General features: G+C 50.3%; 5 protein-coding genes across 5 annotated transcripts; 3 read left to right on the top strand and 2 right to left on the bottom strand.

Moving 5' to 3' along the window:
• Positions 1 to 790: 790 nt before the first annotated feature.
• On the bottom strand, positions 791 to 2938 carry M421DRAFT_8223 (uncharacterized protein; the record flags this gene model as incomplete). The annotated part of the gene is made up of 2 exons (XM_033597532.1): positions 791 to 804; positions 1552 to 2938. 2 exons carry the CDS (start codon positions 2936 to 2938, stop codon positions 791 to 793), a joined length of 1401 nt encoding a protein of 466 aa, XP_033445411.1.
• Positions 2939 to 3932: 994 nt separating this feature from the next.
• M421DRAFT_424183 (uncharacterized protein) lies at positions 3933 to 4655 on the top strand. The gene is made up of 2 exons (XM_033593675.1): positions 3933 to 4089; positions 4157 to 4655. Exons 1-2 carry the CDS (start codon positions 3994 to 3996, stop codon positions 4586 to 4588), a joined length of 528 nt encoding a protein of 175 aa, XP_033445412.1. The 5' UTR covers positions 3933 to 3993; the 3' UTR covers positions 4589 to 4655.
• A 1517-nt stretch (positions 4656 to 6172) lies between these two features.
• On the top strand, positions 6173 to 9871 carry M421DRAFT_424184 (cysteine proteinase). The gene is made up of 3 exons (XM_033593676.1): positions 6173 to 6905; positions 6959 to 7145; positions 7196 to 9871. Exons 1-3 carry the CDS (start codon positions 6417 to 6419, stop codon positions 9703 to 9705), a joined length of 3186 nt encoding a protein of 1061 aa, XP_033445413.1. The 5' UTR covers positions 6173 to 6416; the 3' UTR covers positions 9706 to 9871.
• Positions 9872 to 10483: 612 nt separating this feature from the next.
• On the bottom strand, positions 10484 to 11830 carry M421DRAFT_94962 (uncharacterized protein; the record flags this gene model as incomplete). The annotated part of the gene is made up of 2 exons (XM_033598253.1): positions 10484 to 11533; positions 11642 to 11830. The coding sequence occupies 2 exons, from the start codon at positions 11828 to 11830 to the stop codon at positions 10484 to 10486; spliced, it is 1239 nt and encodes a 412-aa protein (XP_033445414.1).
• A 1274-nt stretch (positions 11831 to 13104) lies between these two features.
• M421DRAFT_8227 (uncharacterized protein) lies at positions 13105 to 14043 on the top strand (the record flags this gene model as incomplete). The annotated part of the gene is made up of 1 exon (XM_033597533.1): positions 13105 to 14043. One exon carries the CDS (start codon positions 13105 to 13107, stop codon positions 14041 to 14043), a length of 939 nt encoding a protein of 312 aa, XP_033445415.1.
• Positions 14044 to 16202: the final 2159 nt, after the last annotated feature.

Genomic DNA, 16202 nt, shown 5'->3' on the forward strand with positions numbered 1-16202 from the left:
CCTGGACGAAAGACGATCGTGACATCGCCAACGTCTGAGACACTGGTTTCGGCAGCCGCTACCGCAACACGTCGACTGCTGACCTCCGTCACGTTGTCAAAGAGTTTCCGGACTTAGAGCCAGAGCCCATCTTCAATATCGTCTTGTACGATCTTGACGGCTGGTATAATGAGGTTGTCATGCCGAAAGTCCGAAGGGTTGCGAGTTTGCGGATGGAGCTACGCTAGACGTCAAATCACAGCTGCGATGCAGAATGCCGTAGAAGGAGGGATAATCACAACCCGACTTGCGCAGCAGCGATCACACGGGGAGGGTGTCTTCTGAGAAACTTCATATATTCTGGTACCAGCGGGTCGGTAGAGTACGGTGTCAGAAACTCAGCTCGAGCTGTGGCTCTCTTATCTCGAAGTACATCGCTGGGTACAAGATGTGCGCCCATCTCTCTCGCGATGGCTCGCCGAGCCCGAAAACGCGCTCCCTCGCTCGTAGGACGTTTCGCTACGAGCTTCGAGGAATGTTTCTGCCGATCTTCGACATGTGTTACTTTGGCATGGTTGCGGACATTAAGGTCCGTTCCTTTGTTTCGACAACTAGCTTGCGACTGTTCTTCCTTCCTTCCAAGCGCTTTGTCGCTACGCTGCGTCTGGCTCTGGCCAGCAGGCTCGTTGATAAGGTAACCTAGAGTTCGTTAGGTGCAAGTAATGCACCGTTTCAATTGAGGAAGCTCTATGAGCAGTTTATGAAACCACCCACAGCTGGCTCCAGAAATGATTGCGCCTGGTGGACAGGCTCAGCTCAAGTGGACTGCATGTTTGTCAGCGTATATTGGGATTCCAATCACGATTCATGCAGTCTAAGTTCTTCCTTAGCTTAACTGAACCGATGTCGTCCATCTTCTAGGCAGCGATTGTTTCATTCATCTCGTGATGTAAGTTACGCCAGTACTCTTCACCAAATAAAGTCTGGTTTCGCTTAATCGAATGCCTAGACACACTCTGCCACTGAATTGCCGACGTCATCTCTTCTTTCCGTTCGGATCTCTCTGGCCCCTTGCACGCTTTGCAGGGGGCAAGTATGTAACAAGCGGCTGTCTTGGTGCCCGCGAGGTACGGGAGACTGGCTCCTTCTCCACGTGACCAGAGACTGTTTTATCAGCCCCACAGGAGCTGCCTGCTGCCGGCTTGTCTAAGTGGGCGCGTGCTATTTTAAGGCTTTCTGAGGAGCCATTTCGTTCCTTCCTTGGACTAAGCGTCTGTTGGACACTGACTCTGGCCTGAACATTGGTTTCAGGGCTTTTTCGGAGTCGCTTATTGTCTCGATTGCAATCAAGGGACTCGGCACTGATTTCGCTAAACGATCGCGTTGGCCGTACAGACGCTTGCTCTGTATTCTTAGCCTTCATACTCTTTTGATTTGAGGGAGACTGGACGTCAATCGTTTCGAACAAAATTACCGGTACAGATGACTTTGAAACCTTGTCGGTTGGTAGTGATGGTCCTGGCTCCTGGAGAACATGGCAATCGGAATTGTGGTCATTTGCTCTCGACAAACTGCCCGTTTCCGTTCCGGCGGCAACATCCATGTTACCAACAGCTCGGCCATGTGATACCATGCGCCACGGCTTTAGCTCTTGTACTCTGAAAGTATCTGTCGAGCTTGATGTGATGCTCTCGGACCTGATATTCCACTTGGTGCTAGCCTGAACAACGTTCAATGTGCGCTCTTGACCAAACTCGCCCGGGCGCGTGCAAAAGATCTTTTGAAACCTTGGAGAAGCTCGGAAAGCTGATTCTGACGTCATGGGACGAATGTTGCGATCTTGTTCTTGCTGACTTGGGTAGCCTACTGCCAGAGGTGCGACAGAGATAGAGGAGCGTCGTGGGCTAGCTTGCGCTAAAATCTTGTGCTTCTTACATGGATAGTCGGGTAAGCTGTGCTCGGTTGACTTGCGCTTTCCTGAAGACTGTTTTGTACCACTGCGCGCGAGTTCTGGTCTGCTGTGCTCAGCGCTAGCATTGTAGACAATGAAGTCAGTTGTGCCGGTCTCACCACTTCCGTACTCGTTGTCAAGGGTTGGCTCTACAGGGCTATGCTTCATCGCTGGTGCAAGGGCAGATACGATTGCCACCGAACTCTGCAGCTCTTCCGCGGTTGCTAGTGGAGGTATGAGAGGAGATTGCGATGGAGACGGATACGGAGCTTGTGGAGCCCGAGAGCAACGTTCTTTGTCACGCGACTGCTTCGGAAGACGCCCCGCAGCCTGTTCAGACGCTCCTCGAGTGGTCGGTGTTTCTGATGGTTCAGGGTATATCAATGCGCCGTATATGTTCGGAAGGTTGCGAGTTTTGACAGTGCCCTCAAGCAGATTGCCTTCAGAATCCAGTTGTATAACGTTGTGGAACTGCTCGGAATGTACAACCATCTCATCTCGAGACTCCGCATATATGACGTAGCCCGCCTTAGAGGCAGCGTTCCGATATTTGTTGGCTGTCATTGATGCTTTGACCTTTGCGCGGGCCAACGCTTTCCTTCTCGTATCATGGTTCGCTGTTTGGAAGCCTGACTCCGTGTACGTCCCTCTTGTGGCTGTCGTAGGAGCGAGGTATGTCGAACCGTAGATCAAATCAAAGAGGTTCGAGCGAGGATCGGCTGCGAGGCGTCCAATCCCAGCACTGCCCATGCTATGCACGTAGTCGCTCTGTGAGGGTTCGCAGCCGTGGATCAGTCTGAAAATGTTGCCATTCGCCGGTGGGAGGGTTTGAACGCCTGTGTTATGGTATGTGGGCAGAGCTTCTAATGATGCAGCGATTGGATCTGGGTCCATAGGATCCAAAGATGGACTTAGACATTCTTGTGGGTACAGTGCTCGAATGATGCGCACTTCGCGAGCGATATCGTCTAGCGGGCGCGCAATCACGACTTTTTGTTGAAATGGCATTTCAAGAACACGCAGGGATCGGGTACTGAGTTGCGACGCGTAAAGAGAATCGGTTATGCCAGAGCGGCTGTTCGGTGTGAAGCAGCGTGGCTGGGGAAGGCGCGGTGGGCTGCAGCAAACAACGGAATTAATTAGCGCCCCTGCAGGTGAAAGTTGGTAGCAACCAGAACTTCCTTCACGGCAACAATCAAGCTGATAGATCCGCAGATGAACGACTCTTCCAATGTGAAAATACTGCATCCGTGCTGGACACGCAACAGATTGGTTCAGTTCTAGTAAGTGTCACCCCTGATCTACAGTTGACTAAACCCTGGAACACACTAAGCTTTGTTGCCCCTATAAATTCGATGCAGGGCCAAGTCTTTCAGGGAGTCACTTCAGTACCTGTATCTTACAGACTCTAAAAAACGATCCAAGCGAGACGATTCACCCACCCACCATGTCGGGCACAGACAGCTCGAATGACACGTATACTTGCAGTGCTGCATCTGCAACTGTTTTTCAGAAGATCTGCTATCCTCCGTAGCATCTTTGGGAAGATACCATCTATTCGGTGTTGCGCATTCAGCAGGATGAAGCGAAAGACTTTCAGTCAGCACTCTAACATGCTCGTCAAGAACAATTTTGTTGACAACATGGCCGTCGAAGTCGAACTCTGCTTGACTCTCGTAATCTCTCGCTGCGCTAGGAAGGAAACATAGCAGAGACAGCCGCTGCGTTGTGCATTTCGAGGGAAGAAGTGATTGACATGTTAAATAGACAAACTCTGCAACACAACAGAAGATACGATGCAGAGCTCGCTAGAAAGAGCGAGACCAGCAGCAAGCCGCAGTTTCTGATACGGAATCGTGCAAGTAGCAGTGGCGAGAGGGTCCAAAGCCCGAGAGCGGACGCTTACAACGATATTAATTCCACCAAAGACCGCTTCGCGACCCGGCAGCTTGGAGAAGTCCTTCCAGATGAGACTGCCCGCATCAGCAGTGACGGAATAAGCTCTTGCACTTGCGATTGTCACATGAAGCCGGCTGCGGTCGTTCAGGAAGGGTGGTCCTACTATGGAGCCTAGGCAGGAGCGAGCTGGGAGACAAACGACAACAGTCGCCTCTGAAGCTCCAGCGGTCCCAAAGCCATCACTACCGCAAATTTACCGCGTATCGATTGCATTCCTATCTCCAGATCAGCATGGCCAAGGCCAAGAAGCAGAAACTTTCAGTGCAGCTTCGCCCTCGCGAAAATGGCGGAAGCACTGCACCGACTGCATGTACGAAATTACCATGCTCTCCAGGCCCGTCTTCAACTACACCAAGCGTTCCAAACATATCAGATCTTACACACTTGACATACGAAGAATACAAAGCGTTCGACCTCAGCAGCACCCAGCATCATGATCTTATCGGCAATATTCGCGCCGAAGTACCAGTTATGGACGTCCACGAAATCGACAACTGGCTCCTTAACTCTCTCGCGAAACAGCTCGAGATATGCATCTTCCCGACAGCCAAGCTGATGCACATCAACCCCGTTGCTGTAAAGCGAATGCTCGACACCGAGTTCCGGAAGGCTTATGGACAGGACGTGGAGGACAGCATCAGCGGGCAGAAGCAGCAGCGGAGGAAACGTCATGATTCAGCTGAGTTGTCGGACAACTGATCAATGCGGCCTGCTTCCATAAGTTAAGGAGGATGTTGTTCGCATGAAATGCCAGCGTGGAGAGGCCGTGGTGACGTCACTTGCCTATGGCATCTTCTTTGTACTCTATAATGTTTCAGTAAGGGTATTGGACGGTATGCTGTGCGTTGTTCCGTGCCACGATTTGGGGTGAGCTTTTTATGCTGCGTGATGTGCTGTTATTGTTATTGTTGTAAGTTAACGTAACTCGCATTCCTCAAAGGAGCCGCAAGCGCGCTAGCCTAAAATTATCTCTCTCGCACTGCGTCCCACCGTTCAGATCTCACCCCATTTCAATGTCTCACGAAACAGTCTTGCGTCGTGACTCGGGAGCACCAGTATTCGAAGGGTCACCCGCGATACTCGGCACCGTTGCATTCAATGCGGTGCCTCTGTACATTTTGAGCCGTGCTTACTACTTTTCCTCACGGTGTCAGCGGACCTTGGCAGCATACATGCGTTGCAACATCGATTGCATAATGACGGAGCGCCCTTTCTCGCTTCCCAATCATGCTTCTAATCTTCGATGATCCTTCTGGAAGCCAGTGCAACGACACGACAACCTCATTGGCTCAGACCAGCAGAAGTGCGGTGAGATCTTAGCAGAGACTTATTATGCACCAGCGACTCATAGGGCTGCATAGCTCCATGGCGACGAGGTCCGAGCAGCACGGGCAGGATGCCATTATTCAGCCTCTTGGGTCATGACAGCAGCGAGCTAAACAACGCGGAGCCGTTACCGCTAGTTGACTCAAAATGGGGGCGCAACGGTGGACGAACCGCAGTCGTTGCTGGCAATGCAGGCACAGCCCCGGTCGACATCCTCGAGATGCAGCCCTGGATCCAGCAATGTGGATGGTCTGAGACATTTCCGATTCCTGGGAAGGATGGCTGCTAATGCGAGAAACGTTCATGCTTGTGCCTATCGATAAGGTACAGCATGTGGGAGGCGCTCCAAACGACTACATGCTGCATGCCTTCGCATAGCTGCTCAATCTTGGAACATGTTCGCAATTCTCATGTTGTGTCGAGCGGGCTACGAGGCTGTGGTTGTTTCGACCCCGGTTGATCTCTCAAGTTGGCTCAAATGCGGTCGAACATGGACCACCAAACTGCTCGGCACGCTGCCCGCGTCAACGGCTAGCAAAGCGTCAGCCTCATCACCGATTAAACGTGCTACAGATAGCCTGTTGCCGTTATCTGCATCATCTGGCATGCAGCACCACGTCACAGGACGCACCGCAATGTCGACACTCTCAAAAATCTCACCTCCAGAGCAGCAGAGGGTTCGCTATGAATTCGCAGCAGAGCTGCACGAGAAGTCGGTCAGCCTGGCAGCAGCAATCCATCTGAACCAGCTAGCGCAACGCCCCCGAACCAATCTAGCGAGGTGGTTGCATCGTTTATCTCGCCTATGACGAACGAACATTAGCATCAGAACATGGACGCGTCGTTTCATTCGTCCGCCGAGTGATTCGAGAGATGATGCTGCAGATACTGCAGGGCACTGCAGCTGGGCCGAGCTGGGAACGTCTTTGCCTGGCCGCCTTCTCTTGCCTTGCGCGTCAACTCTCCGACGCGTTCGGGCGCTCCGCGACGATCTGAACCGTGAGTCGTGCTGAGCGGGGTCCAGCGGCTGTGCTGAGAGTCTGACAGCCCCACTTGTTTTCTTACAGCTCTCGAAATACCTAGGTCACGGCTGGGGGCTGAAAGAGTTGTCATCTTTCAAGAGATATTTATTAATTATCCTCAAGCCCATAATGGACCCCAAACACCATTCAGAGCCCCTAGTTACGACTTGGGAATGACCATGGCATCGCAGGTATCCCCCAACGACTTCATCAACATCACCCGACCTCAATCACGAGCTCTAAGCATGAACGGCGAGGCCTTCGCCGCCGCCGCGCTGCGGACACCCCTGTTCGTCAAGAAGCAGGCGCCACAGAGGAACATCGACGAGTTCTGGGACAAGTTCACAACGAAACACCCGGGAAAGATCTTCACGATCCTGCCGGACAACCTGTACGCCAAACGTGCAGCGGCACATGCGCCCAAAGGAGCTATTCCAGGAAAGAATGCCCTTGCATCTTATGAAGAAGCTGTCTTTGCTTGTAAAGCTAAGGTGGCCAAGATTGTCAGAGAGTGCCGGAGACTGAACCAGAAGTATCGCGACCCTCACTTCGACATTGAGGCCGACTTCAAGAGAACGCAAGCCTTCCCAGATATACCTCCTGATTGTCTGACAAGCCTGGACAAGGAAGTATCTGACTTTCAGCCCATGTCTGTCAAAAGGGTAGAGGTAGGACATTGACGATGACTCACAGCTCTGGGCGCCCAGCTGACAAGCAACAGGACATCTTCGAGAGTCCTCAATTCTTCATTGAAGGCGCGACCGCGAACGATGTGCGACAAGGCAACGATGGCGACTGCTGGTTTATGTCAGCTTTAGCAACGATAAGCAACAAGGAGGAATTGATACAAAGAGTGTGTATTGCTCGAGACGAGCAAGTCGGTGTATATGGATTCGTCTTCCACAGAGGTAGGTACCCTGATATGCATCCCTGCATAACACTCACTTATGCGGTACAGACGGCGAATGGATCTCTGAGGTTATTGACGACAAGCTATACCTCATCAAGGAGGACTTCGATGAGGCAAAGATCGAGCGCTACCATTGGCTGGAGCTCCAGAACCGCAAAAGTCCCGAGGAGGAATACAGAACGGTCATGCAGACAGGCTCGAGAGCCTTATACTTTGCACAATGCAGCGACTCGAACGAGACTTGGCTTCCCCTTCTCGAGAAGGCCTTCGCGAAGGCTCACGGCGACTATTCGGCTATCGACGGCGGCTTCGTGGGCGAGGGAATCGAAGATCTGACAGGCGGTGTCACCTCGGAGATCTTCGCTACCGACATTCTGGACAAAGACAAGTTTTGGCGCGAGGAGCTCATGAACGTCAATAAGACATTCCTCTTTGGTTGCGGTCAGATGGGCGGCATCTACGGTGAGCGCAAGGGCATTCAAGAGAAGCATGCATATTCTATTATGGAAGCTCGTGAGATCGACAACCAGCGCTTGCTCAAACTGCGTAACCCGTGGGGTCGGACCGAATGGACTGGCCGTTGGAGTGATGGTTCGGAGGAGTGGACCCCTGAGTGGATGCAGAAGCTCAACCATAAGTTCGGCGACGACGGTGTCTTCTGGATCTCTTACAAAGACCTGCTCCGGAATTACCAACACTTCGATCGCACTCGCCTCTTCGGTCCCGAATGGACCGTCTCTCAGCAATGGACAAGTGTCAATGTCCCTTGGAGCGTCGACTATCTGGAGACCAAGTTCAAGGTCACTTTGGACAAGCCCAGTCCCGTCGTCATCGTGCTCAGTCAACTCGACGATCGCTACTACCAAGGTCTCGAAGGACAGTACGAGTTCAACTTGCAATTCCGCCTTCACAAAGACGATGAGGACGAGTACATCGTTCGCAGCAATGGGACGTACTACATGAAGCGATCTGTCTCGACCGAGCTAGATCTTGAGGCTGGTAATTATACTGTTCTACTGAAGATCAAGGCAACTAGGTCTCAAGACCAGACTCCGGACGAAGTTATCAGAGCGACCTGTACCAGGCGACGTGAGAAGCTGTTGGCAACTGGTCTCTCCTACGACCTGGCGCACGCAAAGGGACAATTCAGAGAGTATGAGAAGGAGAAGGCTGAACACCGTCGCGAGCAGAAGAACCGAAGTAAGAAAGCTGAAGCGAAGCGCGCCTTTGAACGCGAGAAGAAGTTGCGCAAGAAGCAAAGGCTTCGAGAGCAGAAGAAGGCAGCTAAAGAAACTCGCAGGATGAATCCACAGGGAGAGATCAAGGAAGTTGTGCACAGACTCCAAGACCTTGGTCTGGGCATTGCTGTTGAAGAGGAGAACCGCACAGCCAGCGAGGAGGAAGCTAAGCCTAGCCATCCAGCTGTCACAAGGCATCAGTGTGCTACAAGTGCTAGTGTTGTTGGTGAACGCTCATCAAGTCCAAACGGCTTCCAAGGTCGTGGCGGTTACAATCGTGGTCGCGATGGCTACAACGCCGCCCTTCCGGGGGCCCTCCAAGGTCGAGGAGGCTATAATCGCAACGAACAACACGGCTCAGCCATGGCGGAAGCGCTTACTCTTCAAGGACGTGGCGGCTCCCCAGCCAGCAACCAAGGTTTTCAAGGTCGTGGCGGATACAATCAGAATATGCCTGGAGAATTCCAGGGCCGGGGCGGCTACAACGCTGAACTTACCGGCTCCTACCAGGGTCGCGATGGATACAACGGCCGTGACGGGTACAATGGAAGGGGCGGTTACAATGAGAGTCAGATCACTGACTCGCCAATCCCTACGCCCCAGCCTACTCCCCAGCTTGAGGAATTCCACCCTGGCACTCCATCTGAGGTGCCCTACAGTCCGCAGCCTGAACGCAGAGCAAGGACATCCCCAGCACCATCGCGCCGCGCTACGCTTTCGCCTATCCCTGGTGTACGACCCGCCATACATATCACACGAGGCCGTGGTACCAGCGTAAATTCGCTGAAAACCCGACATGGTACCTACTCACCGAACGAGATGTCTGACAACTCCTCTTGGGACTCTGATCTGGCAGACTCCATCGATACTGATGTCTCTGACGATGACGTGAATTCGCCACGTCTAATTTCGCAGAGCCAGATCCGCTACCATAAGCACAATGGTCGGAAATACTACGCCACCGAGGACAGAGACGAGGATGAGTTTGAGCGTGACCCCTGGAATGCTGTTTGCGTTATCGGTCTTCGCGTCTTCTCTAAAGATGCGGAAGTCGCCATCGAGGTACAGCACGGCGAGCCAGGAAAGAAGCGCGACGCAGACGCAGAGAGTGGGGCAAGCGTCAGCACTATTCGCAGACGCCAGAAAGAGCTTGATGTTGATGACAGCGCTGCTGATGCGACGTCGCCGATGCGGACCAAGAGCAACATGGACGAGGCTCTGAAGGGCGAGGAGAAGAGGCAGGCTGAGGCTGAGCTGGTCAGTCACGTTGAGACTGCGCCTGCAGGCAACGAGCTTAGTCGTCAAGGTACCCTTTCCTAGAACTTCGGTCTTCCAGCATACTTTCGTTTAATTATAGGGAATTAGTTCACTGCATGGTGTGTACAAGATGTGAGGCAAGCAAGCCGTTTTCGGATTCATTTCTGAGCGATATACCTGTCATTACCCTTGCGAGAATTAGTACAGTAATGCATGTCGTCTCTACCCAATCTCGTCATAACTTCTTGTTATCGTTCCAGATCCCCTGTTCTGTTGCTTCACTCAAGCGGTGAAAAAGCAGCAAGTACATCTCATTCGAACGCTTATGATCGCATCCATAACATGTCCGGTAAATGGCATTCACCTACCGCAGCGCAGTAGCTCATGATGTCTTGGTTAACAGCAGCTAAGTGCTGCTGCAATTGTATGGATCTGTTACACTGCACACCTTCACCCACTGTTCACACTCCAATCTCCAGTCTACCACAGCGCCCACTTTATAATCCTGCAGAGCGCACATGGCCCGTGCGGCCCCAATAGAGTTAAGTGTTGCGTTAAGTGCATCAAGGTTGGTTTCGCGAAACAGCTTATTGTCTGACAGATTGCAAAAGTAACGTCACTCTCATTTCCAGAGTGGGGTTGGGAATTTTTTCAGAATGGGCGTTACTATTGCAGCCATTCTCTGACAGTTAAAACATTTGGTTGATTTGCTCGAGTCCAAGTGAGCTAGTAGATATTGAGACTACATGTGGTACTTGCGCGATACTCTCGATTCACGTATACATAGGCCCGGGTACATTGGTATATAATACTTTACAAAGAACCTACATCAGGGAGACTCTCACCAATATATGTGGCCGGTAAGCGCAACAGCGGCAAGCGCAACCACTATGCTAGTATTCAGCACATGCTCAGCAATGCAATTGTGCTCAAGCCAAGTGAAGAACGACGGCGCGGCAACGAAAGTCTCATGATCCTCGTCCTCAAATTCCACAAGTTCGACCTGCTGCAGCCACTCTTTTACGTCACTATGTAGTTGCTCAGGAACGTATTTCAGCAGATCATCGGGCTCACACCCAAGGTCTAGTCGTTTCGTGACCCTATAGGCTTTCGCACGAGATATGTTCAGATGCTTTGCTGCGACCACGATGTTGGATGCTGAGTCTTCTGGTCGAAGTGGCCAGGCGTATGATTGTCCCCCTGCGAGCTTGTGTAAGCCTTTGGGCACAGTGGCCCTGTGGAAGTCAGGGAAGCTCCCGGGCAGGTGAGCTGCGTCGATGAGCTCGGTGCGTACTATTGGAGCTACGACGCAAGCCTTGTCGGCGACCGATTTATGATTTGGCCTGTTAAAATCATTTTGAGACGAGGCAGCCGGCTCGTGCACCGTTATTCGAATGCTGAATGCCACGCTTTGCGAATCAAACATAGCGACCTGTATGACGGGCGACATTGTCAGGTAAGGCATGCTGGACAGCTTTCTTTCCTTTTGAAGTATCAAGACTGCCGTTGTAGCAGGTTTCGAGACTTGCAACTCATCGAAAGAGTGTCTCATCCCAATCTGAGACTGAAACAGGTCAGTGTGCAGCCCAGCATAAACGTCCAATAGTGTATCCTCCTGATCGTCCCAGTTGGTCTCGGTATTGTCGGTTTCGTACTTGTCAGAGTTATCGTACGGAGACGTGCTAGTACCGTCAACCGAAGCCTTGACTGCTGCTTGTGAGAGGTATTCTGCGTAGTCGAACATGAGATCCTGTAGAACTGGTGCAATGCGTACATCTTCGTCTGCTAAGAGATCTATCGGCCCCTCAGCTAAGGTCGGGTTGGCGAAGTCTGCATTCAACGCCAGACCAATACGTGGATCTTGTTGGACTTCATCATGGACCACACCATACTTAGACAGGATAGAGCCAATAGTTTCACGACAACCCAGAGTGATTAGTTAGGCATTTTTCTCGAAGAGTTCTTTGAGTTTTCTGAGATGGTCATCATCAGTTCGGACATCTTCTGATGGTTCAATCTCGATGTCAAAATCTTGCGAGAGGAAACTGGATGCGTCTGTCTCGAAGTTATCATCGTGAGAGCAGGTCAAAGTACCGCTTGAGTGTTGGGAGCGCCGTGGCATTGTGATGCTTGAGTATCCCAAAAGTGAACTGGACGAGAAGTCTAACAGATACCGGTACCGAGACATGTCTTTGTTCAACAGTATTGGTTTGCACACGGGAGATGTTTGCCAGGTGAAGAATGAGACACCCATTAGCTCGTAACAGTTGGCCTTGGAATAGTTGGCTCTGTGCGGTGAAGACCAGCCTGCAACAAGTCTTTGATTGACAGTGACTATCGATTCTCTGCGGTCGAAGCAGATGGTGAGGGTTTATCCTGAACTGCTTTCCGACAACCCGTCGTTCGATTTTTATAATGATGTGGGGACTGTTGACTAAAGATTGCGGGACCTCGAGTGAAAGTTGGCGGTGGAGCGGATGACAATGCATAGGTATGCAAGCAGCCAGTTCGTACTACACATTGTCAGCAACAACCAAACACCCCATCATCGAATCAACCAAAACATCGAACGAAATGTCGGCATCACGGCGAAAATCAACAGAGCATGCCAAAGCACAACTCTCGCCTCTGCTCAACAACGCGGAGTCGCCAGTACCTCTATATCACCTCTTCCAACAACAACAGGATGGCATCGCAGTAAACATCCATCTTGTTGACAGTGAAGAGATGACGATACCGCCATCGACGAACAGCAGATTGTTCGAACGCCGTGTTTTGCGACTGCAAGATCGATGCACTCTTCTGCGTGTCGAACGGGCAGATGGCAGTGCGCCATTCAACAAAGAGCTGCTCGAGGTTCCTTCCAGTCCATCTATGGTTTCAGCGCAGTCAAACCATTATGACCCAAATATCGATGAGCTCGTCAGCCGGTACGCGACACCAACTCGCAGTCGGTGCATCGCAAACCTTGCATCCTCGCCTTCGATGTTTGCGCAACTTTCGGCGACCGTGACGAGCCTGAGCAATCGACCCTTCAGGTGCTCTTCCTCTTCTGCTCCACAGTCAGATTATTGCCTTCTATCGACGTCGCACGGTCTGCAGCGAGTCACTGCGTGCCAGGGTGCTGTCCATCCCAGTCCTGTTCGTGACTATGGATCCAGCCAGCCATCGCATAAGAAGCACAATAGCGTGACGATCTTGATACATTCCCAAGGCATGCGACGTTTTGATACGTTTGGTATGCCTGCTTCTCGCTCTCGTCCACGTCACAAGCGTTCATCAAACGAGGCGCTGGATGAGTGGGTAGAAGCGGGCTCTCCAGTTCTCGACGATTCCTCACAGCTGCGTGCAGAAAATTTTCTGCAAGACCTTGAGTGTGCACTTCCATCCATGTCATCGATTAACACTCAGTCAATGAAACGATGGAATGATACTGCACCATATTACGCGCCATCTCGCAAGATGACCCCTGATGTACCAAGCGGGTCTTCTTCTTGGGGTGCACGCCGCCACTCAAATGATGAGCTGAAGGATTTTGTTGACGTTGAATGTCCTTCCACACCGTTACTCAGTGATGCCTGCTCCGACTCCAGCTTCAGCTTCGTGGAGCCATTCAGCTCACCTGAAGCTACTACCGAGGTCCTCGCACGGGCAAAAGGTCGCAAGAGCGCCGACCAGCAGATCATTGAAGAGGAGGCCTCCAGGAGCAGCAGAAATGTGCTGCTTTCATATCCTCCAGAACAAGCCAGCCTGGATCAGCAAGAGCTGCAACTCGATGACGATGAGTGTCCATCAGTGAGCGCTCCTTCAGATACTGGCCAGCAGGAGGCCACACACGCGCAAAACGATGTGCAATACACAGAAGCTAAGCTACGCGCTTTGGAAGACCTGCTTGTTGCTGAAAGTCAAAAGCTGTCCTCTGGTGCACCAAGACACCCTCAACTTACACCGAACATTCGGGAAGTACAGACCACCGAGCACGCGATCCCACCGGGTAAACATGCCCTATCTCACACAGCAACAACCACGGTCCTTGACGAGCGGCCCATGCGACCGATGGTCCAGCTTTCGATAACCGCATTTAAGACAGTCTTCGAGCGACATCCTGTGTCTCTAGCAGGTGCAGACGCGCAGCAGAACGAAGCTCAGCTATCAAACAGCTCCACACCAGATGCTAGTCTCCCTGACGGCGGTCTCACGCCTCTAGCCATCGTTGTCATTGTCAGCGCCTGGGTATTGTGCGCGCTGTTGCGCTCGCTTGTTCGATCAATGGCAAATGGTGAGTCAGTTCAGGGAGGCTGGATTGTTGAGGATCTGACGGTTGCGATCGTGTCGGCGGTAATGACGTGCATTGGATTCCACGTCTCGCTCGCTGAACGCATCGAGGCCTACGAAGAATAGGTTTGGCGAAATACGGATGCGCTCGTACAGGGAGGACAGGTTGTGCTCGTAAGCTGACCAACCACATTGCGATATATGCTCCTGGGCTTGTAGATGTCACAACAGAAAAGAGACCTCTGTATTGCACATCACCTGCTGCTCTTGGTTCGAGGAATTGGAGGAGTCTAGCTAGATAGATGCTCAGGAAATGGCCTCAAAAGGTAACGAGTGGTTATAGACAAGTTCATAGTGTTGAATGACGCGTAAAGACACAGATACTAGTCTGATGGCCACGCTGCAGCATCGTGAATGTATTGCCAGCTTCTGTACCACGGACGCGTTGACGCTAAGCAAAAACGCCTAACGTCATCTCTGGCTATAACGTACTCCACGGGTGAGTCGTTCATACTGCCAAGACCACACCAACATTCTACTTCACAACGCAATGCCTTAAAAACAACACAAATCTAAGCCCTTTAAAGAAGCTGCAATACAGCTTGCGCTTCAGGCAGTTAAACAAGACGCGACGCTCACTCTGCAACGAGCTGCAGCTATATATAACGCGCCTTACAACACGCTACGCGATCGATACGCAGGACGCACTGCACAAGCCAATTGCACGCGAAAATCACAGAATATAGATCAGACTAAGGAGGATGTGATTGTTGAGTACATACTTAAGCTAGATGCTAGAGGATTTGCCCCTTAATTGGCTGCTGTAGCTGATATAGCTAATTCTTTGCGCGCTAAGTGTAATATAGCCTATGTTAGCATAAACAAGCCTAATACGTTTGTTAAGCACTGCTCTAACCTCTAAGTTAAGTTTAATTACAAGTATAACTATAAGAGAGCCCTGTATAAGGACCCTAAGGTTATTAGGAGCTAGTTCTGCCTAGTAGAGAATACTAAAGCTAAGTATAGCATCTAGGATAATAACACATACAACTTAAATAAGACAGGCTTCATAATAGGCTAGATATTAACAGGAGCAGTTGTTACAGGCTTAGAACGTTGCAGACAGCCAAAGGCAGTGCAGCAGGGCAACTAGGAGTGGACAACAGTCATACAGGGCATTAATGGCACAGGATAGGCCATTCTGCCCTTTATTATCTTTAAAGGCTACAACTACCTCTCTGCCTAGGATAATCTGCCCTACAACTAGGTTATTAGAGTCTCTAAGAATAGATAGACCACTAACTAGCTTAGTCTTAACTAGTTAAAGCACTTTAATGCCTATACAAAGACACGCACCTAAGGAGTGTACTAGCTACTCCTTATTAACAGCTATAAGAGCTACAACTCCCTAGACTTCTAATAATACTGCAAGGAAGTAAACATTATCACACTATGTATGCCTCTACACTTATTACACCTCTTATAGCTACTAGATGTAGGTTGTTTTGCCCCTTTAAAGAAGGCGTATAGGTGCTAAGCTAAGGATCTTATGCGCAATAGAATTAACGTACTCTATCACCGAGCTGGTCATATCACCAAACCGGTCACTTAAAATCCCACCAAAAAACACAGAAACTATACCCCTGCATCTTAATAACTACTTAATAGAATCTTCTAAAAACTTTAGAATAGAGCTGCATCTATACTAATAAGACTGTTTAAAAGTCTTTAAGTGCTTAGCCCTATATTGCAGATGTTATTTAGAAGATACTAAAATACAGGGGTAGCTGCAGGCTATCTTAACATCTATACTAGCTATTAGTCTAAGACTTTTAAATAGTTTTATTAGTATAGATGCAGCTCTATTCTGAAGTTTTTAGAAGATTCTATTAAGTAGTTATTAAGATGCAGGGGTATGGTTTCTGTGTTTTTTAGTAGGATTTTAAGTGACTAGTTTGGTGATATGACTGGCTCGGTGATAGAGTACGTTATATATATTACTAAAACTAATTTCCTACTATTCTTTATAGGCACCTATAAGGAGTTATTTACTCCTAGTAATATCTAAGGAGGCTTCTAAGGCGCTAGACTAGTTCCCTTTAAGCTAGAATAGTTTATAATAGGTCTTAATATCTACCTACATCGGGAAAAGTTTTTCTGTTGTCGAAATTAGGAAATTGTGGCATTATACTATAGGCAACAGTAGGACTTGTAGGCCTATAATAGTTATTTAATGTGCATTTAATGTCTAGCTAATTTTAAGCTAACAGCTCTAACAGTCCTAA

The sequence above is a fragment of the Didymella exigua genome (genome assembly GCF_010094145.1).
Source record: "Didymella exigua CBS 183.55 unplaced genomic scaffold M421scaffold_32, whole genome shotgun sequence".
Lineage (NCBI taxonomy): Eukaryota > Fungi > Ascomycota > Dothideomycetes > Pleosporales > Didymellaceae > Didymella > Didymella exigua.

Coding starts and splice junctions, on each gene's coding strand:
- M421DRAFT_424183 (XM_033593675.1), top strand. CDS start 3,994: ATGGAGCCTAGGCAGGAGCGAGCTGGGAGACAAACGACAACAGTCGCC. Junction 4,090..4,156: donor CACTACCGCAAATTTACCGC/GTATCGATTGCA, acceptor CTTTCAGTGCAG/CTTCGCCCTCGCGAAAATGG.
- M421DRAFT_424184 (XM_033593676.1), top strand. CDS start 6,417: ATGGCATCGCAGGTATCCCCCAACGACTTCATCAACATCACCCGACCT. Junction 6,906..6,958: donor TGTCTGTCAAAAGGGTAGAG/GTAGGACATTGA, acceptor GACAAGCAACAG/GACATCTTCGAGAGTCCTCA. Junction 7,146..7,195: donor TGGATTCGTCTTCCACAGAG/GTAGGTACCCTG, acceptor TATGCGGTACAG/ACGGCGAATGGATCTCTGAG.